Source organism: Salminus brasiliensis, chromosome 9 (genome assembly GCF_030463535.1).
Source record: "Salminus brasiliensis chromosome 9, fSalBra1.hap2, whole genome shotgun sequence".
Classification (NCBI taxonomy): domain Eukaryota; kingdom Metazoa; phylum Chordata; class Actinopteri; order Characiformes; family Bryconidae; genus Salminus; species Salminus brasiliensis.
The window spans coordinates 30094194-30119111 of record NC_132886.1 but is presented as its reverse complement, the minus strand read 5'-3'; the positions used below and the strand labels follow the sequence as shown (position 1 = coordinate 30119111).

General features: G+C 41.5%; 1 protein-coding gene across 2 annotated transcripts in view; it reads left to right on the top strand.

The window, feature by feature from the left end:
* The first annotated feature begins 14209 nt into the window (after window positions 1–14209).
* The window catches only part of smarcd3a (SWI/SNF related BAF chromatin remodeling complex subunit D3a), a 37115-nt gene continuing 26406 nt past the window's right edge, over window positions 14210–24918 (top strand). The window contains exon 1 of one of the 2 annotated variants that reach the window (XM_072688189.1): window positions 14210–14431. In XM_072688189.1, the coding sequence (XP_072544290.1) occupies window positions 14420–14431 (12 nt within the window). In that variant the 5' untranslated portion in view covers window positions 14210–14419. Of the gene's footprint in view, window positions 14432–24178; window positions 24389–24918 lie in introns of those variants that run through there. The other variant, XM_072688188.1, reaches the window with a different exon arrangement.

The following is a 24918-nucleotide window of genomic DNA, read 5'->3' as shown; positions in this document are numbered from 1 at the left end:
GATGATGGGTTGCTTGCCCCTACACAGTCTCCTCATCAATCTCCAAATGTGTGGCTGTCTGCATGTCCATCTGCATCCCTGGCATTTTGGTTTTCTTTCCATCTGAAGCTGTTGCTGGCTTTTTATCTATGTTCAACTGTTTGACTTTCTTTTTGCAACTGTGTGAGGCCTGCCTTCCATCCATCAGCAGCTGTATGTGAGTATCCGTGTGCCACTGTGGAACAGGTAAGTGATAATTCAGTTTCTATACATATATTGACTTTCTTTTTTGTCATACAGGTTCTCGGGAATCCCTGATATCCTCAATCCCTGAAAGTGTATCCATGTAAGAAGGGTTGGGTACTCTGGCTCCCTCTGCATTCCTTTTTTCACCCAACGCTCACTGACTTCAGCTGGATTACAAGGTAAACGCATGTTACCTGTTTACAATAATACATTTAATGTCTCTTCATACATAGATACAAATTTACACTGGTGATGGGTTGCTTGCCCCAACACAGTCTCCTCATCAATCTCCAAATGTGTGGCAGTCTGCATGTCCATCTGCATCTCTGGGTTTTTATCTATGTTCCACTGTTTGACTTTGTTTTTGCAACTGTGTGAGGCCTGCCTTCCATCCATCAGCAGCTGTATGTGAGTATCCGTGTTCCACTGTGGAACAGGTAAGTGATAATTCAGTTTCTATACATATGTTGACTTTCTTTTTTGATTTACACGTTTTCAGGAACACCTGATATCCTCAATCCCTGAAGGTGTATCCAGCTAAGAACGGTTAGCTGCTCCGGCTCCCTTTGCATTCCTTTTTTCACCCAACTCTCACTCACTTCAGCTGGATTACAAGGTAAAAGCATGTTACCTGTTTACAATAATACATTTAATGTATCTTCAAACATAGATACAAATTTACACTGGTGATGGGTTACTTGCCCCAACACAGTCTCCTCATCAATCTCCAAATGTGTGGCTGTCTGCATGTCCATCTGCATCTCTGGCTTTTTTGTTTTCTTTCCATCTGAAGCTGTTGCTGGTTTTTTATCTATGTTCAACTGTTTGACTTTCTTTTTGCAACTGTGTGAGGCTTGCCTTCCATCCATCAGCAGCTGTATGTGAGTATACGTGTGCCACTGTGGAACAGGTAAGTGATAATTCAGTTTCTATACATATATTGACTTTCCGTTTTGTCATACAGATTCTCTGGAACCCATGATATCCTCAATCCCTGAAGGTGTATCCAGCTAAGAAGGTTTTGGTGCTCCGGCTCCCTTTGCATTCCTTTTTTCACCCAACTCTCACTCACTTCAGCTGGATTACAAGGTAAAAGCATGTTACCTGTTTACAATAATACATTTAATGTCCATCTGCATCTCTGGCATTTTGATTTTCTTTCCATCTGAAGCTGTTGCTGGTTTTTTATCTATGTTCAACTGTTTGAATTTGTTTTTGCAACTGTGTGAGGCCTGCTTTCTACCCATCAGCAGCTGTATGTATGTGAGTATCCGTGTGCCACTGTGGAACAGGTAAGTGATAATTATTTTTCTATACATATATTGACGTTCTTTTTATCATACAGATTCTCTGGAACCCATGATATCCTCAATCACTGAAGGTGTATCCAGTTAAAGAAGTGTTAGGTGCTCCGGCTCCATTTGCTTTCCTTTTTTCACCCAACTCTCATTTACTTCAGCTGAATTACGAGGTAAAAGCATGTTACCTTTTTACAATAATACATTTAATATATCTTCAAACAAAGATACAAATTTACACTGGTGATGGGTTGCTTGCCACAACACAGTCTCTTCATCAATCTCCAAATGTGTGGCTGTCTGCATGTCCATCTGCATCTCTGGCATTTTGATTTTCTTTCCATCTGAAGCTGTTGCTGGTTTTTTATCTATGTTCAACTGTTTGAATTTGTTTTTGCAACTGTGTGAGGCCTGCTTTCTACCAATCAGCAGCTGTATGTATGTGAGTATCCGTATGCCACTGTGGAACAGGTAAGTGATAATTCAGTTTCTATACATATGTTGACTTTCTTTTTTGATTTACACGTTTTCAGGAACACCTGATATCCTCAATCCCTGAAGGTGTATCCAGCTAAGAACGGTTAGCTGCTCCGGCTCCCTTTGCATTCCTTTTTTCACCCAACTCTCACTCACTTCAGCTGGATTACAAGGTAAAAGCATGTTACCTGTTTACAATAATACATTTAATGTATCTTCAAACATAGATACAAATTTACACTGGTGATGGGTTGCTTGCCCCAACACAATCTCCTCATCAATCTCCAAATGTGTGGCTTTCTGCATGTCCATCTGCATCTCTGGCTTTTTTGTTTTCTTTCCATCTGAAGCTGTTGCTGGCTTTTTATCTATGTTCAACTGTTTGACTTTCTTTTTGCAACTGTGTGTGGCTTGCCTTCCATCCATCAGCAGCTGTATGTGAGTATCCGTGTGCCACTGTGGAACAGGTAAGTGATAATTCAGTTTCTATACATATATTGACTTTCTTTTTTGTCATACAGGTTCTCGGGAATCCCTGATATCCTCAATCCCTGAAAGTGTATCCATGTAAGAAGGGTTGGGTGCTCCGGCTCCCTCTGCATTCCTTTTTTCACCCAACGCTCACTGACTTCAGCTGGATTACAAGGTAAACGCATGTTACCTGTTTACAATAATACATTTAATGTATCTTCAAACATAGATACAAATTTACACTGGTGATGGGTTGCTTGCCCCAACACAGTCTCCTCATCAATCTCCAAATGTGTGGCTGTCTGCATGTCCATCTGCATCTTTGGCATTTTGGTTTTCTTTCCATCTGAAGCTGTTGCTGGCTTTTTATCTATGTTCAACTGTTTGACTTTCTTTTTGCAACTGTGTGAGGCCTGCTTTCTACCCATCAGCAGCTGTATGTGAGTATCCGTGTGCCACTGTGGAACAGGTAAGTGATAATTATTTTTCTATACATATATTGACGTTCTTTTTATCATACAGATTCTCTGGAACCCATGATATCCTCAATCACTGAAGGTGTATCCAGTTAAAGAAGTGTTAGGTGCTCCGGCTCCATTTGCATTCCTTTTTTCACCCAACTCTCACTCACTCCAGCTGGATTACAAGGTAAAAGCATGTTACCTGTTTACAATAATACGTTTAATGTATCTTCAAACATAGATACAAATTTTCACTGGTGATGGGCTGCCTTGCCCCAACACAGTCTCATCATCAATCTTCAAAAGTTTGGCTTTCTGCATGTCCATCTGTATCTCTGGCTTTTTGGTTTTCTTTCCATCTGAAGCTGTTGCTGGCTTTTTATCTATGTTCAACTGTTTGACTTTCTTTTTGCAACTGTGTGAGGCCTGCTTTCTACCCATCAGCAGCTGTATGTATGTGAGTATCCGTGTGCCACTGTGGAACAGGTAAGTGATAATTCAGTTTCTATACATATATTGACTTTCTTTTTTGATTTACACGTTTTCAGGAACCCATGATATCCTCAATCCCTGAAGGTGTATCCAGCTAAGAACGGTTAGCTGCTCCGGCTCCCTCTGCATTCCCTTTTTCACCCAACACTCACTCACTTCAGCTGGATTACAAGGTAAAAGCATGTTACCTGTTTACAATAATACGTTTAATGTATCTTCAAACATGGATACAAATTTACACTGATGATGGGTTGCTTGCCCCTACACAGTCTCCTCATCAATCTCCAAATGTGTGGCAGTCTGCATGTCCATCTGCATCTCTGGGTTTTTATCTATGTTCCACTGTTTGACTTTGTTTTTGCAACTGTGTGAGGCCTGCCTTCCATCCATCAGCAGCTGTATGTGAGTATCCTTGTTCCACTGTGGAACAGGTAAGTGATAATTCAGTTTCTATACATATATTGACTTTCCGTTTTGTCATACAGATTCTCTGGAACCCATGATATCCTCAATCCCTGAAGGTGTATGCAGCTAAGAACGGTTAGGTGCTCCGGCTCCCTCTACATTCCCTTTTTCACCCAACGCTCACTCAGTTCAGCTGGATTACAAGGTAAAAGCATGTTACCTTTTTACAATAATACATTTAATGTATCTTCAAACATAGATACAAATTTACACTGGTGATGGGTTGCTTGCCCCAACACAGTCTCCTCATCAATCTCCAAATGTGTGGCTGTCTGCATGTCCATCTGCATCTCTGGCATTTTGATTTTCTTTCCATCTGAAGCTGTTGCTGGTTTTTTATCTATGTTCAACTGTTTGAATTTGTTTTTGCAACTGTGTGAGGCCTGCTTTCTACCCATCAGCAGCTGTATGTATGTGAGTATCCATGTGCCACTGTGGAACAGGTAAGTGATAATTATTTTTCTATACATATATTGACGTTCTTTTTATCATACAGATTCTCTGGAACCCATGATATCCTCAATCACTGAAGGTGTATCCAGTTAAAGAAGTGTTAGGTGCTCCGGCTCCATTTGCTTTCCTTTTTTCACCCAACTCTCATTTACTTCAGCTGAATTACGAGGTAAAAGCATGTTACCTTTTTACAATAATACATTTAATGTATCTTCAAACATAGATACAAATTTACACTGGTGATGGGTTGCTTGCCACAACACAGTCTCTTCATCAATCTCCAAATGTGTGGCTGTCTGCATGTCCATCTGCATCTCTGGCATTTTGATTTTCTTTCCGTCTGAAGCTGTTGCTGGTTTTTTATCTATGTTCAACTGTTTGAATTTGTTTTTGCAACTTTGTGAGGCCTGCTTTCTACCAATCAGCTGCTGTATGTATGTGAGTATCCGTGTGCCACTGTGGAACAGGTAAGTGATAATTCAGTTTCTATACATATATTGACTTTCTTTTTTGATTTACAGTTTTTCAGGAAACCATGATATCCTCAATCCCTGAAGGTGTATTCAGCTAAGAAGGGTTACAAGCTCCGGCTTCCTCTGCATTCTTTTTTTCACCCAACGCTCACTCACTTCAGTTGGATTACAAGGTAAAAGCATGTCACCTGTTTGCAATAATACATTTAATGTATCTTCAAACATAGATACAAATTTACACTGGTGATGGGTTGCTTGCCCCAACACAATCTCCTCATCAATCTCCAAATGTGTGGCTTTCTGCATGTCCATCTGCATCTCTGGCTTTTTTGTTTTCTTTCCATCTGAAGCTGTTGCTGGCTTTTTATCTATGTTCAACTGTTTGACTTTCTTTTTGCAACCGTGTGTGGCTTGCCTTCCATCCATCAGCAGCTGTATGTGAGTATCCGTGTGCCACTGTGGAACAGGTAAGTGATAATTCAGTTTCTATACATATATTGACTTTCTTTTTTGTCATACAGGTTCTCGGGAATCCCTGATATCCTCAATCCCTGAAAGTGTATCCATGTAAGAAGGGTTGGATGCTCCGGCTCCCTCTGCATTCCTTTTTTCACCCAACGCTCACTGACTTCAGCTGGATTACAAGGTAAACGCATGTTACCTGTTTACAATAATACATTTAATGTCTCTTCATACATAGATACAAATTTACACTGGTGATGGGTTGCTTGCCCCAACACAGTCTCCTCATCAATCTCCAAATGTGTGGCAGTCTGCATGTCCATCTGCATCTCTGGGTTTTTATCTATGTTCCACTGTTTGACTTTGTTTTTGCAACTGTGTGAGGCCTGCCTTCCATCCATCAGCAGCTGTATGTGAGTATCCGTGTTCCATTGTGGAACAGGTAAGTGATAATTGAGTTTCTATACATATATTGACATTCTTTTTGTCATACAGATTCTCTGGAACCCATGATATCCTCAATCCCTGAAGGTGTATCCAGTTAAAGAAGTGTTAGGTTCTCCGGCTCCCTCTGCATTCCTTTTTTCACCCAACTCTCACTCACATCAGCTGGATTACAAGGTAAAAGCATGTTACCTGTTTACAATAATACATTTAATGTATCTTCAGTCATAGATACAAATTTACACTGGTGATGGGCTGCCTTGCCCCAACACAGTCTCATCATCAATCTCCAAATGTGTGGCTGTCTGCATGTCCATCTCCATCTCTGGCTTTTTGGTTTTCTTTCTATCTGAAACTGTGGCTTGTTTTTTTATATATGTTCAACTGTTTGACTTTCTTTTTGCAACTGTGTGAGGCCTGCCTTCCATCCATCAGCAGCTGTATGTATGTGAGTATCCGTGTGCCATTGTGGAACAGGTAAGTGATAATTCAGTTATTATACATATATTGACTTTCTTTTTTGTTTTACAGGTTTTCAGGAACCCATGATATCCTCAATCCCTGAAGGTGTATCCAGCTAAGAACGGTTAGCTCCTCCGGCTCCCTTTGCATTCCTTTTTTCACCCAACTCTCACTGACTTCAGCTGGATTACAAGGTAAAAGCATGTTACCTGTTTACAATAATACATTTAATGTATCTTCAAACATAGATACAAATTTACACTGGTGATGGGTTACTTGCCCCAACACAGTCTCCTCATCAATCTCCAAATGTGTGGCTGTCTGCATGTCCATCTGCATCTCTGGCATTTTGGTTTTAATTCCATCTGAAGCTGTTGCTGGCTTTTTATCTATGTTCAACTGTTTGACTTTCTTTTTGCAACCGTGTGTGGATTGCCTTCCATCCATCAGCAGCTGTATGTGAGTATCCGTGTGCCACTCTGGAACAGGTAAGTGATAATTGAGTTTCTATACATATATTAATGTTCTTTTTGTCATACAGATTCTCTGGAACCCATGATATCCTCAATCCCTGAAGGTGTATCCAGTTAAAGAAGTGTTAGGTTCTCCGGCTCCCTTTGCATTCCTTTTTTCACCCAACTCTCACTCACTTCAGCTGGATTACAAGGTAAAAGCATGTTACCTGTTTGCAATAATACATTTAATGTATCTTCAGTCATAGATACAAATTTACACTGGTGATGGGTTGCTTGCCCCAACACAGTCTCAGCATCCATCTCCAAATGTGTGGCTGTCTGCATGTCCGTCTGAATTTCTGGCTGTTTGGGTTTCTTTCCATCTGAAGCTGTTGCTGGCTTTTTATCTACGTTCAACTGTTTGACTTTCTTTTTGCAACTGTGTGAGGCCTGCTTTCTACCCATCAGCAGCTGTATGTATGTGAGTATCCGTATGCTACTTTGGAACAGGTAAGTGATAATTCAGTTTCTATAAGTATATATTGACTTTCTTTTTTGTCATACAGATTCTCTGGTATCCATTATGTCCTCAATCCCTGAAGGTGTATCCAGCTAACAAGGGTTAGCTGCTCCGGCTCCCTCTGCATTCCTTTTTTCACCCAACTCTCACTCACTTCAGCTGGATTACAAGGTAAAAGCACGTTACCTGTTTACAATCATACATTTAATGTATCTTCAAAATTTAGATACAAATTTACACTGGTGATGGGCTCCCTTGCCCCAACAAAGTCTTATCATCAATCTCCAAATGTGTGGCTGTCTGCATGTCCATCTGCATCTCTGGCTTTTTGGTTTTCTTTCCATCTGAAGCTGTGGCTGGCTTTTTATCTATGTTCAACTGTTTGACTTTCTTTTTGCAACTGTGTGAGGCCTGCCTTCCATCCATCAGCAGCTGTATGTGAGTATCCTTGTGCCACTGTGGAACAGGTAAGTGATAATTCTGTTTCTATACATATATTGACTTTCCTTTTTGTCATACAGGTTCTCAGGAATCCCTGATATCCTCAATCCCTGAAAGTGTATCCATCTAAGAAGAGTTAGGTGCTCCGGCTCCCTCTGCATTCCTTTTTTCACCCAACTCTCACTCACTTCAGCTGGATTACAAGGTAAAAGCATGTTACCTGTTTACAATAATACATTTAATGTATCTTCAAACATAGATACAAATTTACACTGGTGATGGGCTCCCTTGCCCCAACACAGTCTTATCATCAATCTCCAAATGTGTGGCTGTCTGCATGTCCATCTGCATCTCTGGCATTTTGGTTTTCTTTCCATCTGAAGCTGTTGCTGGCTTTTGATCTATGTTCAACTGTTTGACTTTCTTTTTGCAACTGTGCGAGGCCTGCTTTCTATCCATCAGCAGCTGTATGTATGTGAGTATCCGTGTGCCATTGTGGAACAGGTAAGTGATAATTCAGTTTCTATACATATATTGACGTTCTTTTTTGTCATACAGTTTTTCAGGAACCCATGATATCCTCAATCCCTAAAGGTGTATCCAGTTAAAGAAGGGTTAGGTGGTCCGGTTCCCTCTGCATTCTTTTTTTTCACCAAACGCTCACTCACTTCAGCTGGATTACAAGGTAAAGGCATGTTACCTGTTTACAATAATACGTTTAATGTATCTTCAAACATAGATACAAATTTTCACTGGTGATGGGCTGTCTTGCCCCAACACAGTCTCATCATCAATCTCCAAAAGTTTGGCTTTCTGCATGTCCATCTGTATCTCTGGCTTTTTGGTTTTCTTTCTTTCTGAAACTGTGGCTTGTTTTTTATCTATGTTCAACTTTTTGACTTTCTTTTTGCAACTGTGTGAGGCCTGCTGTCTACCTATCAGCAGCTGTATGTGAGTATCCGTATGCCACTGTGGAACAGGTAAGTGATAATTCAGTTTCTATACATAAATTGACTCTCCGTTTTGTCATACAGATTCTCTGGAACCCATGATATCCTCAATCCCTGAAGGTGTATCCAGCTAAGAAGGGTTAGGTGCTCCGGCTCCTTTTGCATTCCTTTTTTCACCCAACTCTCACTCACTTCAGCTGTATTACAAGGTAAAAGCATGTTACTTGTTTACAATAATACATTTAATTTATCTTCAAACATAGATACAATTTTACACTGGTGATGGGTTGCTTGCCCCAACACAGTCTCCTCATCAGTCTCCAAATGTGTGGCTGTCTGCATGTCCATCTGCATCTCTGGTTGTTTGGTTTTCTTTCTATCTGAAGCTGTGGCTGGCTTTTTATATACAGTGCATCCGGAAAGTATTCACAGCGCTTCACTTTTTCCACATTTTGTTAGGTTACAGCCTTATTCCAAATTGTATTAAATTAATCTCTTTCCTCAAAATTCTACACAAAATACCCCATTATGACCATGTGAAAAAAGTTTTCTTGAGAGTTCTGAAAATTTATTAAAAATAAAAAACTAAGAAATCACATTTACGTAAGTATTCACAGCCTTCGCCATGAAGCTCAAAATTGAGCTCAGGTGCATCCTGTTTCCACTGATCATCCTTGAGATGTTTCTACAGCTTAAATGGAGTCCCCCTGTGGTAAATCCAGTTGATTGGACATGATTTGGAAAGGCACACACCTGTCTATATAAGGTCCCACAGTTGACTGCATGTCAGAGCGCAAACACCAAGCATGAAGTCAAAGGAATTGTCTGTAGACCTCCGAGACAAAATAGTCTCGAGGCACAAATCTGGGGAAGGATACAGAAAAAGTTCTGCTGCTTTGAAGGTCCCAATGAGCACAGTGGCCTCCATCATCCGTAAATGGAAGAAGTTTGGAACCACCAGGACTCTTCCTAGAGCTGGCCGGCCATCTAAATTGAGCGATCGGGGGAGAAGGGCCTTGGTCAGGGAGGTGACCAAGAACCCGATGGTCACTCTGTCAGAGCTCCAGCGTTCCTCCGTGGAGAGAGGAGAACCTTGCAGAAGGACAACCATCTCTGCAGCAATCCACCAATCAGGCCTGTATGGCAGAGTGGCCAGGCGAAAGCCACTCCTTAGTAAAAGGCACAAGGCAGCCCGTCTGGAATTTGCCAAAAGGCACCTGAAGGACTCTCAGACCATGAGAAACAAAATTCTCTGGTCTGATGAGACAAAGATTGAACTCTTTGGTGTGAATGCCAGGCGTCATGTTTGGAGGAAACCAGGCACTGCTCATCACGAGGCCAATACCATCCCTACAGTCAAGCATGGTGGTGGCAGCATCATGCTATGGGGATGTTTTTCAGCAGCAGGAACTGCCAGACTAGTCAGGATAGAGGGAAAGATGAATGCAGCAATGTACAGAGACATCCTGGATGAAAACCTACTCCATAGCGCTCTTGACCTCAGACTGGGGCGACGGTTCATTTTTCAGCAGGACAACGATCCGAAGCACACAGCCAAGATCTCAAAGGAGTGGCTTCAGGACCACTCTGTGAATGTCCTGGAGTGGCCCAGCCAGAGCCCAGACTTGAATCCGATTGAACATCTCTGGAGAGATCTGAAAATGGCTGTGCACAGACGTCTCCCATCCAACCTGATGGAGCTTCAGAGGTACTGCAAAGAAGAATGGGCAAAACTGCCTAAAGAGAGGTGTGCCAAGCTTGTGGCATCATATTCAAAAAGACTTGAGGCTGTAGTTGCTGCCAAGGGTGGTTCTACAAAGTATTAAGCAAAGGCTGTGAATACTTATGTAAATATGATTTCTTTGTTTTTTAATTGTAATAAATTTTCAGAACTCTCAAGAAAACCTTTTTCACATGGTCATAATGGGGTATTTTGTGTAGAATTTTGAGGAAAGAGATTAATTTAATACAATTTGGAATAAGGCTGTAACCTAACAAAATGTGGAAAAAGTGAAGCGCTGTGAATACTTTCCGGATGCACTGTATGTAAAACTTTTTGACTTTCTTTTTGCAACTGTGTGAGGCCTGCTTTCTACCCATCAGCAGCTGTATGTATGTGAGTATCCGGTTTTTACAATAATACATTTAATGTATCTTCATACATAGGTACTAATTTAAACTGGTTATCGGCTATGTTTTGTCATCATAGTGAGATACACCTGCAACTGTGTGTGGCTGTCTAAATTTTCCTCTGCACCTCTGACTGGCTGGCGTTGTTTCAGTCTGCAACTGTGTAACAGGTAAGTTATATTACTGATTTACACTGGTGATGGGCTGCATTGCCCCATCACAGTCTCACCATCTATTTCACCAATATGGTGTTGTCTGCATGTCTATCTGCATCTCTGGCTTGCTGGTTTTCTTTCCATCTGAAGCTGTTGCTGGCTTTTTATCTATGTTCAACTGTTTGACTTTCTTTTTGCAACTGTGTCGATTGTTTTCTGTCCATCAGGAGCTCTATGTAGCTGAGTATCCGTATGCCACTTTGGAACAGGTAAGTTAATAATTCAGTTTCTATCCATATATTGACTTTCTATTTTGTCATACAGGTTCTCTGGAACTCAATGACATCTTTTCACCCTTCTCCATCTCCAAGAACTCTCCATCACAACAAAGAAAGGTTTTCTTGTGACAGCTAAAGAAATTCAACCTTCCGCAGACCCTGATGATACAGTTCGACACTGCGACCATTGCGTCCATCCTCACATCATCCAAAACCATCTGGTTTGTTTTTTCCACCTCCATAGAAGAGCCAAAATCCAGCGTATCATCAGGACAGCAGAGAGGGTCATTGGTTGTATTCTGCTAATGCTTCAGGAGATCTACACCAGCAGGGCAAGGAAGTGCAACGGCAAAATTACCGCTGACCCCTCTTATCCTGGAGACATCACCCATTCCAGACACACCCCTCACCAAAACCTGCAAAACACGGCATGCTAACAGCTTTTTCCCTGAGCTGTAGCACTCCTAAACAACAGTGGACACCTCACCCTCTAGTTCATAAGCCTAATCTGTAACTGAACTGAGCTCTTAAATTTCATTGAATCAAACTGGATTTAGCAGCAATGCAGTACTGATACATAACATGTTGCTCATTTACACTATGGTTATTTGCACAGCTGTACAGACATTTTCTGTAAATGTTTATTTCGTTTATAACTTTCTGTATATAATCATTTGTGTATACATGTCTACTCATGCTATATATGGATATGTTGTAGTAATGTAGTAATGTAGTAATTATTCCTAACAAGTGTAGCTGACAGCCCTGGTCAATAAAATCTGTTCAAATTATGGTTTACGGGTTAATGGTTTAGCATTCCCCATATTGCTTGCCCATGGTTCTTGTATAAAATACCATCTATTGCCATGATATTTGCTTCCCTTCTCTATTAGATTTAGGGTTGCTATAAGCTTAGGGGTTAAAGCCAGGTATAGAGGTAAAATAGGCTTAAGAGCTGGAGCTAGATTTAGGGTTAAGTAAGATTTAGAGGTTGTAGCTTGTTATAGGGTTGCTAGAAGGCTGGATCTTGTCTTAGTATTATGAGAGGCTTACATGCTGGTGGTAGGTTTAGGGTTGCTATACACTTATGGGTTGGGCTAAAGGTTATGATTATGAGAACCACAGGGTTTGAAACTATGGTTAAGGTTGTTACAGCCTAAGAGTTTGGAGCTTGATTTAGGGTTGAATTTTGTTTTAGGGGAGCATCGGCTCATGGTTTGGATCAAAGGTTAGAATTAGAAGACTCTTAGATGTAGACGTTGGAGCTAGATTTAGGGGTTGGATAGTCTTGAGGATTGCAGTTAGGGTAAGAGCCCTAAGAGCCTTAGGCTTTGGAGCTAAGGTTTGGGTAAAGACTAAGGGGCTGCTTGTGTTATTGTTAGATGTCCGAGGTACGATAGATTTAGGGTTGTAAAGGCTACGGATTTAGAGTTTAGTTTAGGGTTGCCATTGGCTTAGGGGTTGGGGTTAGGGTTAAGGTTATGACAACCTTATAGTTTGGAACAATGGTTAAAGTTGCCATAGCCAAGTGGTTGGAGCTTGGGTTAGCAGTGGTATAGGTTTAGGGGTTGGAGCAAGGATTAGAGTTAGTAGAGCTGCAGGGGTTCAAGCTAGAGTAAGGTGTTGTGTAATAAGCTAAGAGTTTGAAGCTAGGTTTAGCATTGCTATAGGCTTAGGGGTTGTAACATAAGAGTTAGAGCTAAGGTTAGGGTGCCTGTAAGCTGAGGGGTTGGAGCTATATTTGGGGTTGCTAAAGTTTTAGGAATTGAAGTCCTGAATTGCTTTTATTCTGTTCAATGTCTCACCTGTAGTTCTCTTGCTGTTTTTTTTTTGTTTTGTTTTTGTTTTGTTTTTTGGGGGGGGTCTAAAACCAGGTAAGCAGCTATTACGTTCTGAATCTGCATCTCTATGCTGCCTACGCATCCCCTGACTCTCTGCTACATCATCTGGCCATACCTAGTCATGATGGTAAAATGAAAAAAGCTTACATAATTACCAAATTGTTAGTATTGATGACAGGGTTGTGGGTCCGATAGCCGGGCTCGGCCACTGTCGGACCATTGAGCAAGGCTCTTTGCCCTCTCTGCTCTCTGGGCACTGGAGTTGGTTGCCCACCGCTCTGGGTGTGTGTGCGCTCTCTGCCCGTAGTTTACAGTAACAAATACTTGCACCTTTACCTTTCTATATGTACCTTTCTATAGTCCCGATAACACCAATGACCAAAATCTTTTACAATCTTTACAAATATGAAATACATATTTTCATGTAGCATGATGCATGATGTATGTAGTCAGTCTGAAACGGTTTTATACAATATTAAGTTAAACCTTTTAAAAACATTTTTATTAGACTAAACATGTAGCTTAAGTGTTGAAAATGTGACAAACTATTTTACATGTCAAGGTTTCAAACATCATTTAAAAAAGGAAAATCAAAGAAATCATGAGTAAAAATGTGGTTTTAATCTTAGGTTAACGGTGAGAATGTATTTATATTTTATACTTTACATTTTAGCACCATGGTTTCCCACAGCAAATGGAGAATGACCCAGCTATAGAGTCAGTGTAGTGTTAGGCTTCAAATCTAGGGGTTAGGATTAGGAGGTTGGAGCCACCTGAGGCCCATGCAGCTACTTCACCAGTGCTTTTCTATGGTCATCATACAAGCTGTGTGAAATACAGCTAATAAATGATGCAGCAGAGTTCACTTATAAGAAGGGGTTGGTGTGGCACAACAGATAAAACCACTGGCAGCTAATGAGCTATTACACCATGTGGGAGACCAGGGTTCGATTCCCAGTCTGGGTGACTATCCTGTGCTACACCAATAAGAGTCCCTGGGCAAGACTCCTAACACTACATTGGCCCACCTGTGTAATATGAGTCAATATGGATAAGAGCGTCAGCTAAATGCCTTAAATGTAAATGTAAATGTAAGGGGAGAGAATGAAGGGAGGAGGCTGCAGCTTCACTTTAAACACAAAGGTGTTGTACTTTGTGGACGCTCCCTTAAACTCTGCTCAGTCTCATCGCGCGTGCGCCGCTCAGTCTGCCGCACCAGAAACGCTTCAGTTGCTCTCTCTCTCTCGCTCTCTCTCTCGCTCTCGCGTGCGCGCCTCCACCAGCATCCCTCCGTCCATCTCCGGCGGGAGGAGGAGGGGAAGAAGAAGAAGAAGGAGGAGGGGGGAGTAACAGAGAGGAGAATCTTGACTGGAGCAGCGACGAAGTTCCCACTTGACCGTCTCTCACACTGTTAGTGAGGGGGCTTTCCTGCTTCTCCAGCGGGCGTATGCGGCGAACTTGGCGCGATGGAGAGAAAGGTAGGACTGCATCGCTAACGGCGCCATAGGCTTTCTCTCCTTTTCAAGCTGTATTATGTTTAAACCAATAGAAACCTTTTACTGCCACCGCCGCACTGTACAGCCTCCCTGTCTCCCGTTTATTTTCCATGTTTATAGCGAGCGAGCGTTTGCATTTCACCACACATCTCCTCATACTAGCTATCTATCTATCTATCTACCACAACCAGCCTCTGCACCTGAGTGGAGGGTGGAGGGTACCTTGTGATGCTAGCATGGCTGATAGCTCGTTGTTTTTCTACCACAATGTCTTAACTACTGTTCATTGTCTGGCTTCTCTGTGTCTATTTAAGGCGAGCTATGGTCAGAAAATGGCACAGAAAAGGCGGCCAAGTTTAAGTACAGTGTGGTAAACTTAGCCAGCAGCAGCAGCAGCAGCAGCTGAGGCTTCAGGTCCTCTTGGCTACACCTGTAGCTACACGTAGACTACACACGTCCTTATACGGCCCATATAGCTGCGTGCTCTTGGGCTTAGGAGCTACTGTATGGACAGTGACATTAACTGTGGCCATAAAAGCCCAGTCTTTTCCACTCTGGCCCACTTGTTCTCCAAAGATTGACATTGTTTAGACAGGGTCTAAGTTGCTAGCTGTAGTGTCGCAGGCCACTTCACAAGGGGGCGCTAATGAACCTGCCATTTAAATGAGCTCATTTTCAGTGATTTTCAGCTATCCCATTCTGTACTGTCCTGTGCTGTCTGGCTGTCTGCATGTTGAATGTGCCACCAGTTCCATTTATATTTATATTTTTGTGGTGTATGTTTTGTATACCATGCTTGTAGCACATCCCATCACAGTTGTACAATCCCAGCTGGATCCATCGTCATTATTATTATTATTATGATTATGGGAAAAGGTACATGCAGTGAAATGGAATCGACAGGCCTCTTATGGAGCCATGAAAATAATAGAATACCAGTCTTTCCGAATCCTTGTCTCCGGCTTCCCCTTTTACTCTGATTCAATGGGACGTTGCTTCTCCATAGTATCAGCTTTATGGGGGTACTGGCAGGGGGGTTTTCTACTGGCAGCCCAGAACTATTCTCACTGTGGTGCTGACGTTTCAGCCAGAAAGTGTGACACAACAAATGTCTCCAACCTGCTGAACATTACTTTAGATTTTTATTTATTTTTAAGTTGTTTGCTGATATTTTCTTCAAAAAAAAAAAAAAAAAAAAAGGATTCCTGTTTTTTTCCTGCAAGTGCATGGCTGAGTTGTGGACCTGTTGCTCACCAGATATATCATCCTTTAACGTCTCTTCAGTTATAAGGTGGATCCGCTGCAGATCTATTGTGGGTCCAGCGCGCGCCCGCGCCCCCCCGGGTAAACGGCAAACAGCACACGTCAGACCACTTATCCCTCTTCTATTGCTCCAAAGGTCCAGTCCAGACGCTTCTATGCCCTTTGTAGGCACTTTTAATGGTGGAAAGAGGTCAGCATGGGCAATCTGACTGCTCCGCAGATACGAACGTTGTGAAGCCTTTCTCCCATAACTATCATTAAACAATTCTGAGACTTGCTTCTGTCTGACCTGCCCGCCACAGCAAATAGTGTTAAAATTAAACACTGAGTGGCAATACAAGACACAGTTCAGTTGCCAACTAACTGTCTGACAATTTATCACCCTACAGTATTATATATTGCAATATATGTATAGCATTGTAACCCCTGTGTTGTACATGTGTTGTACATGCACCAGGTTCTTTCCAATACACAGGAAAGCCATAGTTGTTACATGATAACATTATTTACTTCAGTTCTAAGTGTTTTGACTTACTAGTCTATTTCATTCCAGGAACTATTAAATATTTACTGCTCTCAGATGCTAGACAATTACTAAGTCTTTCTCGCTTGCTTACTCTCTCTCAAGCTTGCCATCTGGCTCGCCTGCCTTTCCTGTATTTTAGGGTCCAATAATCTGTCTGTTAATCTCCAGCTAGGCATGTGGCCCTGAATCGCGTGTTACCTTCTGTCTGCCTTTTACACTCACACTCTGTGTATTATTTAAATTATACAGTAGCTTAATTTGTTGGCAGGCCTGTAATCTAAGCCTGGCCCAGTCTTGGTTCTGAGCTGTTTTGGCCTCCAGACAGCCTGTCCCAAACTTATTAAATAAAAGTATTTTAATTGAGTCTCTTTACAACTGTAATTTATGGCATGTTTAATGCAGGTTTTTTAATTGGGCTCCCTAGTTTTATCATTGCCAGTTTCTCCCCATTAGCTAGGACTCCCCCCTTAGGCTAGGGCGGTATAATGGTAATATAGTATACTGCTGTATTTAAAAATGTTGACAGTGTTTCCAAATATGGATGGTATTTCAAAATGAAGATGCTGGGTCTATCTGCATGACCAAATATGCTTAGTCCACCATGTGCATTTAAGAGAGCCACAGGGTGGGGGCGCTGTGGGAGCTCACTAATTAGTGATGTCACGCTCTGAAAACAGGTGGGAAAAAAACAAGCCCACAATAGTTTTGAGTTTGCGACATGCTGAGTTCCCTTGAAAGGGAGAATCAGCACACCTGGATATCAAATGTGGCTGAAAATAGTTGAAACACTCTTAAGACCATTTCTTTTTACTCTCCATTTTCAGGTATGAGGCTTTATGTGGCCTCTAAACGTGTGTGTGAGTCTCAGTTAGCTGGAACAGGGACTATGCTGTGGTGTTTAGCTTGCTCACTAATGTATCTAAATAGCAGTTAGTACCCTAACAACCCTAACAAGCCCCAATATTGGCCACTTCCGCCTATTGCCCATTTCCTCTCTCTCTATTTGCCAGTTTTGGGATGAAATAATAATAAAAATAAAAAAAACATAAGCTCCCACCTTAGACAGAGACATTTAAACTTTATTCTTGCATAAAAACACATCTGAAAACAATTTTTAAACATCGCTAACAACGTTGTCATTTTGTGCATCTAGAGAGGAAATGCATGCAAGTGGCCGATGTTGGGGGCAACCCTTGTTAATGAAATAACTGCCTATAGCTAGATAGTGCCAGCTGACTACAAGTCCAACACAGCAGAATCTGTCTCAATTTGTCTTTAGTGAGGGAACTACAGATCCAACAACTTTCATTTTAGCTTTCTGTCCTTTCAACAGCAGCTGCTCGATCTGAGTTAGTCCCGTCTAAATTTAAGTGTGCTTCTAGACTTAAATCTTTACCCAAGTGCACAGACTGTTATGCTGCTAACAAAGCTAATACTATGTATAGTTTAACAGAATACCACTCTAATACAAATATAGTCTCCTGGGCATGGATGGCTGTGGCATCACCAATAATTTTTTTTTTCCCAATCCAGTTTTAAGTCTTTGTTGTAACCATAGTGTTCATAGTGCCATTTGGTGGCCTCAAGGAACAGTTAAGGGACATTATTACCCAGGCAGCAGCAGTAAGGAACGTTCTCAGAAGGTAAATGAGAGTCCACAGTGTGGAACTATTTTACGGTGAAGCATGAAAAGAGAAAATAATATCTAAAACTATTGCAAAAAACACACTCAAAACCAAGTGAAGGCTAACGCTAATACTAATACACGCTATAGAAACCCAAATCACAGCACATTCACCCACTATGAACCAGTTATTTCACATCAGTAGTCGACAAACAGCAACAGAGATCAGCACAGTTTGCACCACTACACACACACACACACACACACACAAACAGAGTGAATTGACTCCAGTGTTTTATTATATTTAGACAATTTAAGATAAGTTCCTACTAAACTAAATGAATCTGTCCAGAATGTCTGTTTATAGAAAATGTCTTAAAAAGTGCAGTGATTGTACAGCATTAATTCGCTAGCAGCACATTTAATCTAAACGAGAGATTGGATTGTTTCTGTATCGGCAGTTATTCAGCATTAAGTGATCAGATTGGGGGGCAAAAATAGCCTGATCAGGAAATCTGTAATTTAAAAATAAAGTGCTTTTTAAAATTAATTGGGTTTTCAAAAAAATCACCATCAAATTCTGTGGTAAATAAATATGGTCAGAATATGTTTTGTGTATATATTTTTTCTCCTGTACATACCTGGATCCCTTAAATTATTATGGGGTCATTAAAGAGTGAGAAGTTCATGTACTGCACAATGAATTGACGTCATTTGACTGGAAGCCTCTTAAATAACCGCACCCCAAACCAGCACGCTTTGCCAGTGAGATATTCAAATGGAGTTTGAGTTGTTTACCACACCCTAGTCCATCAATATGTCCAGGTTTCATCAAACTCGTCAACCACCTTGGTCACACTGATGGACATAAACCAAGACTTCTAAACCACCAAAATCAAATGAAATGATCTACTTTGCTGGGCAAGAGCTAAGATTCTCAGCCAGCTTACCCAACTTGCTTACCAGCATAAGGTATGTTTTCTACTGGATGAGCAGCTGTTCTACCACCCTGACCATCAAGGAGCATCTTGAGCAGAACAAAAAATATATGGTTATAAACATATTTATGTATCACAGAACATGACAGAGGTGTTTTTGTTTTTTAAAACCCCATTCATTTTTGCCATTGTAGAACAAGCTTGGACCCTGAGTGCCAAATAGGGGAATAACAACATTGCACTGATTGCGTCATGAGAACCCAACTGCAGTGGTCTGTGATGATATTAAATCCCATGTTTTAATATGTGCTTGTTATTGTTGCTCTCATTAAAAACATAAACATAAGCACTTACCGGTTTGAGTTCAAATGAGCCCACCTTCTCGCTGTAGAAAACAGTCCAATTCTACATGCTGATATGGTTTACACTACCACACATGGTCAAGGTAAAAGTTCTATGGGAGCAGACTTGAACTTAAAGGGGACAAAGCCAAAATCTGTAAATATTGAGCTGAAAAAGCACCAATACTTATTGTACAATGTTATGGTTATTTTCCATCATTGTGTTAAATGTGTGAAACAGTAATTACTGCTGTTACAGCTAGTTGCATATACAATGTATATACAAAAATGTGTTGAAGATGCTTTAGTCAACTCAATACCTATGGAATCAGTTAGGTACTCTTTGGATCCAACTTCCATTCATGCCCATGAACACCTCTGAAATCTCTAATTTGGTAAATAAATGTAAATAAAACACACTAAAGGATTTTCAAGTGTTTGTGTTATACAACATTATATTTATATTATAAGATTATATCACATACATGCAAGTCTTTCTTTAGACATTTTATAATTTAAGACTTCCATGCTCTTCTATCATTTTCTAATGTTTCATACAGTACATTCATAAGTATGGAGGATTTAAAATTCACAAACCAGTTAGTATTTCACATGGTAAATTACTTTTTATTAATCAATTACTTTTTTTGTTTTATTACTTTTCTTCTTAGTTTTTGCTTAAACTTTACATATGTGTTACTTTTTCACTTGTGATAATATTATCACTAATTATTATTACTGATTAATAATTGTCACGGTTTGGCATGCTTGGAGACCGAGACAGACGTACTTACAGGATATTTAATGAAGAAAACAAAACACTTCGATATGAAACCAGAACGGAAAAACAAATATAAGCTCTCAAACTACCAAACTAAACAGACAGGTCAAGCCAACAAATCATAAACTGGTCTGAACACAAACACAGGAACATGCACATTTGCACACGCACAACACCTGATAAGGCACGACTGAAACAAAGGGGTACTTATACAGAGGATAACAAAGAACACCTGGGAATAACAAGGAGGCGTGGTTACAAAGGAGACACTGGTGGAAACACTAACGGACAGTCAGTCACCAACTGTGCAAGTTCTCCCACTTAAAAAAATGAGAGGCCTGTAATTGACATCATAGGTAGACCTCAACTATGAGAGACTAAATGAGGAAAAAAAAATCAGAAAATCACATTTTGTACATTTTGCAATTTATTTGCAAATAATGGTGGAAAATAAGTATTTGGTCACCTACAAACAAGCAAGATTCCTGGCTGTCACAGACTTCTTCTTTAAGAGGCTTCTCTGTCCTCCACTCATTACCTGTATTAATGGCACCTGTTTGAACTCGTTAACAGTATAAAAGACACCTGCCCACAACCTCAAACAGTCACAGTCCAAACTCCACTATGGTGAAGACCAAAGAGCTGTCGAAGGACGCCAGAAACAAAATTGTAGACCTGCACCAGGCTGGGAAGACTGAATCTGCAATAGGCAAGCAGCTTGGTGTGAAAAAAATCTACTGTGGGAGCAATAATCAGAAAATGGGAGACCTACAAGACCACTGCTAATCTCCCTCGATCAGGGGCGCCACACAAGATCTCAGCCCCTGGGGTCAAAATGATCACAAGAACGGTGAGCAAAAATCCCAGGACCACACGGGGGGACCTAGTGAATGACCTGCAGAAAGCTGGGACCAACATTACAAAGACTACCGTCAGTAACACACTACGCCGCCAGGGACTCAGATCTTGCAGTGCCAGACGTGTTCCCCTGCTTAAGCCAGTACATATCCGGGCGCGTCTGAAGTTTGCTAGAGAGCATTTGGACGTTCTGGAAGAGTATTGGGAGAATGTCTTATGGTCAGATGAAACCAAAGTAGAACTGTTTGGTACAAACACAACTCGTTGTGTTTGGAGGAGAGTGAATGCTGAGTTGCATCCAAAGAACACCATACCAACTGTGAAGCATGGGGGTGGCAACATCATGCTTTGGGGCTGTTTCTCTGCAAAGGGACTAGGAAGACTGGTCCGTGTATATGAAAGAATGAATGGGGCCATGTATTGTGAGATTTTGAGTGCAAACCTCCTTCCATCAGCAAGGGCATTGAAGATGAAACGTGGCTGGGTCTTTCAGCATGACAATGATCCCAAGCACACTGCCAGGGCAACAAAGGAGTGGCTTCGTAAGAAGCATTTCAAGGTCCTAGAGTGGCCTAGCCAGTCTCCAGATCTCAACCCCATAGAAAACCTTTGGAGGTAGTTGAAAGTCTGTGTTGCCCGCCGACAGCCCCAAAACATCACTGCTCTAGAGGAGATCTGCATAGAGGAATGGGCCAACATACCAGCAACGGTGTGTGCCAACCTTGTGAAGACTTACAGAAAACGTTTGACCTCTGTCATTGCCAACAAAGGATATATAACAAAGTATTGAGATGAACTTTTGTTATTGACCAAATACTTATTTTCCACCATTATTCGGAAATAAATTCTTTAAAAATCAGACAATGTGATTTTCAGAATTTTTTCTCATTTTGTCTCTCATAGTTGAGGTCTATGATGTCAATTACAGGCCTCTCTCATCTTTTTAAGTGGGAGAACTTGCACAATTGGTGATCTAACTAAATACTTTTTTTCCCCCACTGTAAAAGGTCCATAACTAATGTTTTCTGTGTACATTTTATGTCTAATCCATATTGTCCAAATTGTTCCCGTCTCTCTTTGCCTCTATAGCTGTCATTTATATAGCGCCATCCCACGGGGCGATTCCGAGCCGCCGCCCACAGGCCCAAATAAGGACTTCCGTTTAATTTACGTTCATGTGTGTTTGGTTCAGTTCATTTGTGTCCATGTGTGGTTTGTTTCAGTTGTAATCGTTCATTGTTTTACTCATGAGTTTCACCTGGGACTGGGGGGTTCTTAAGGAGTCTCGATACCGCCATTCTGTGCTGAGAATTGAACCGACTGGAGCCTTCAGGACGCCCTGAGGTTCCTCGTAGGTTTCAGGTGTGTTTCAGGTCAGCTCCAGTGCTTTACCCACATTCAGGAGCAGGTCTCCCTGCTACTCACGCGTCAAGCGAGGCTCGCTCGCTTCCTGTCTGGACAATCAGGTTAACCATGCCCCAGCAACGCTTGCGGTTGCTGTTACAGGTTTGGTCGGCCTTGCCGTTTTTGTCTAGCGGCTGGTTCCCCAGTTCGCCTCGTTTTGGTTATTGAGCGCTGCTCAAGTTTACGTTATACCCCCCTATCGTCCAGGCGCTGTCTGTAAGGTTTCGTTCAAGCTTCCTTTTGGTTTCTCCCTTTGTTTAGTCTCCCCTTTGCTCCCGACTCCTCCCAGTCCCAGCGTTTGTTATGTTCGTCATTTGTGTTGTCACGTTTTGGTTGTGTTCACGGTTTTGCCCTTTGCTGCTCATGTTTTTCATACCCCTTGTGTTGCTGTTCATTTTGTTAAATAAACCCTCTTGCTTAGATCTCCATCTCTGCGAGTGTTCGTCCCTCTTGGTCTGGCCCAATGACCATGACAACAGTAACCAACTTTTGGTTTTATGTTTTTCGGTTTTAACAAAATAAGTTCAGCTGTATTTTTGAATTATTATTATTAATTAGAATGAACGATTCTTTTGAAATTTCTTGTACTTACCCAGTTCTGTTCAGCAGGGTTTTGGTTATGTATGTAAATTCACAACACTTTTATTTCAACTCCCATGTCTGTATTTTAAATCTGTTGCATTTTATCCAGATATGGGGTATGTTTACACCTGGCCACTTCTTGCGTCTTGAGTGTCAGGAATATATCTGAATAAGGCAGAGCCACGTAAAAATACAAGGAACACGTTACAGCAGTGTAAACACTTCCGTCTCTCCAAGATGCACAGTACAACCAACACACTGGTAAAAATAGTGAATTTACATATTCCGTCTCACACAGCAGTCGAATTCCAGTCTGACTAAACAGAGACACATTTGACTACCAAGTGTAAATGCATGTGGCTAATATCTTATCAGGGTACATTGCAGATACTAGTCATGTGAAGTAGTCATTTTTTTCTGGATTTGTCATGTTAAGTGTACTACAGTTCTTAGTAGTAGTAGTGGTAGTTTGTATTGAGACTGAGGCTGCATTAAGGAGCTGGTTTGCAATATGATGACAGTATTCTATTAAGAAAGTGAAGTAATACAGGCAGGTTTCTTGGACATTGATGAAACCTAGTCTTGGGCTTGAAGTATATTCTTTCTTCCGACGAGCTTCAGTGAGATGCCAGTAGTGATTGAATTTTTTTCTGGGATTCAGGGTATTCACTGTGTGTATAAGATATTAGGTGTAGTCTTCTATGTCATTTTTAAAAGAAAATCACCCCTAGTGGCTCTTTGTATAATGCCACAACTGTGTGGAGCGATATTTTTTTCGTATCGTGATAAGCATATCCAGGATATTGTCAGTGCTTAAAGAACACTGATCAACGGTGTAATTAGTCTGGTTTTATTGAATGAAATGCAGCAGATTTTGAATCAAAATCACTGTATTCAGTATTATCTTTTTTGGATATAACTCCAGATGATAGGACTCCACATTTGACATTGAGTATGAAAGAATGTGGCCTTTACAAAGAGCAGTGAAGAAGTTCAGACCAGTAGCGCACTGAAACAGCTGTACAAGCATCAAATAAAGCACAGGTTCTGATACAAGGTGACTTGAACGGTACTAAAGCAGTCCCTGCTGAGTAGGTAGCTAACTCTGAATGAGTCTTTAGCTGTGGGCCTCCAGCAGCCCCCTTGTTAGCCCCCCAGTCTGTCCCTACCCAAGTCTGTGAGAGAGGGAGCTACATTAAAAAAAGAGGGAGGGAGGGAAGGAGGGCGGGCATGCAGGAGGGGAAGAGAGGGTGAGTGAGTGAGAGAGAGAGAGAGAACTGAGCAAGAGGCTTGACTTTAGCCACACACTGACATGCTTTAAAAAAGAGTGAGCGAGAGAGAAGTGGAGAGCGTTTGGGAGAGAAGAGGAGAGAGAGAGAGAGAGAGAGAGAGAGAGAGAGAGAGAGCCTGTGCGAGAAAGGAGCGCTCTCTTTGGAGGAGAGAGGGAATGTAGAGAGAACAGAAGGAGTGGTGGACGGGGAGAGAGAGCTACTTATTCAGACAACAAAAGAGAAATTGGTGGGGGTGAAGGAAAGAAAATTACGATGGCCACCGAGGATTCTGCTGGCGGAGCTCGCAAAGCCACCAAGAGTAAACTGTTTGAGTTTCTCGTCCATGGAGTGGTGAGTGAGTGAGTAAGCGGGTGAGCTTTGCCCTCTGTGTATGCGTGTGTGAGCATGCAAACGCGATCTTCAGACAGAGGCACAGTGCTGTTGTGAAGGAAGGACCGGGATGCTAGTGCAGTTGCGTGCAGACCATAATAAATTCTTAATTTTTTTAAAGGACGGAGGGCGCAGGAGAGGGAGGAGAGCTGAGGACGGGATTGTTGTTTCTATATGAAACGGAGGAGAGGGACAGGCAGTGCAGGTTGCCGGTGCAGGTCACCATGAAGAAGTGTAAAGGGGGAGTGAGTGGAGCTCAGTACCACTGGCAGTTGAAACTGTTTCGTGGCTCGGTGTTTATTTGACTGTCATTTCGCTGCAGATCCGATCCGCTGTATTATTTATAAGCTTTGCCAGCGAAGACCAGGATAATGGTCATGTGCATCTGCATGTGGGTGTGTCCATTTTTAACTATAAACTCATTACTTGGTATTCAGTTAAATGTGACCATAAACGTCCTGGCATGTTCTGTATCATATATCACGTCACAT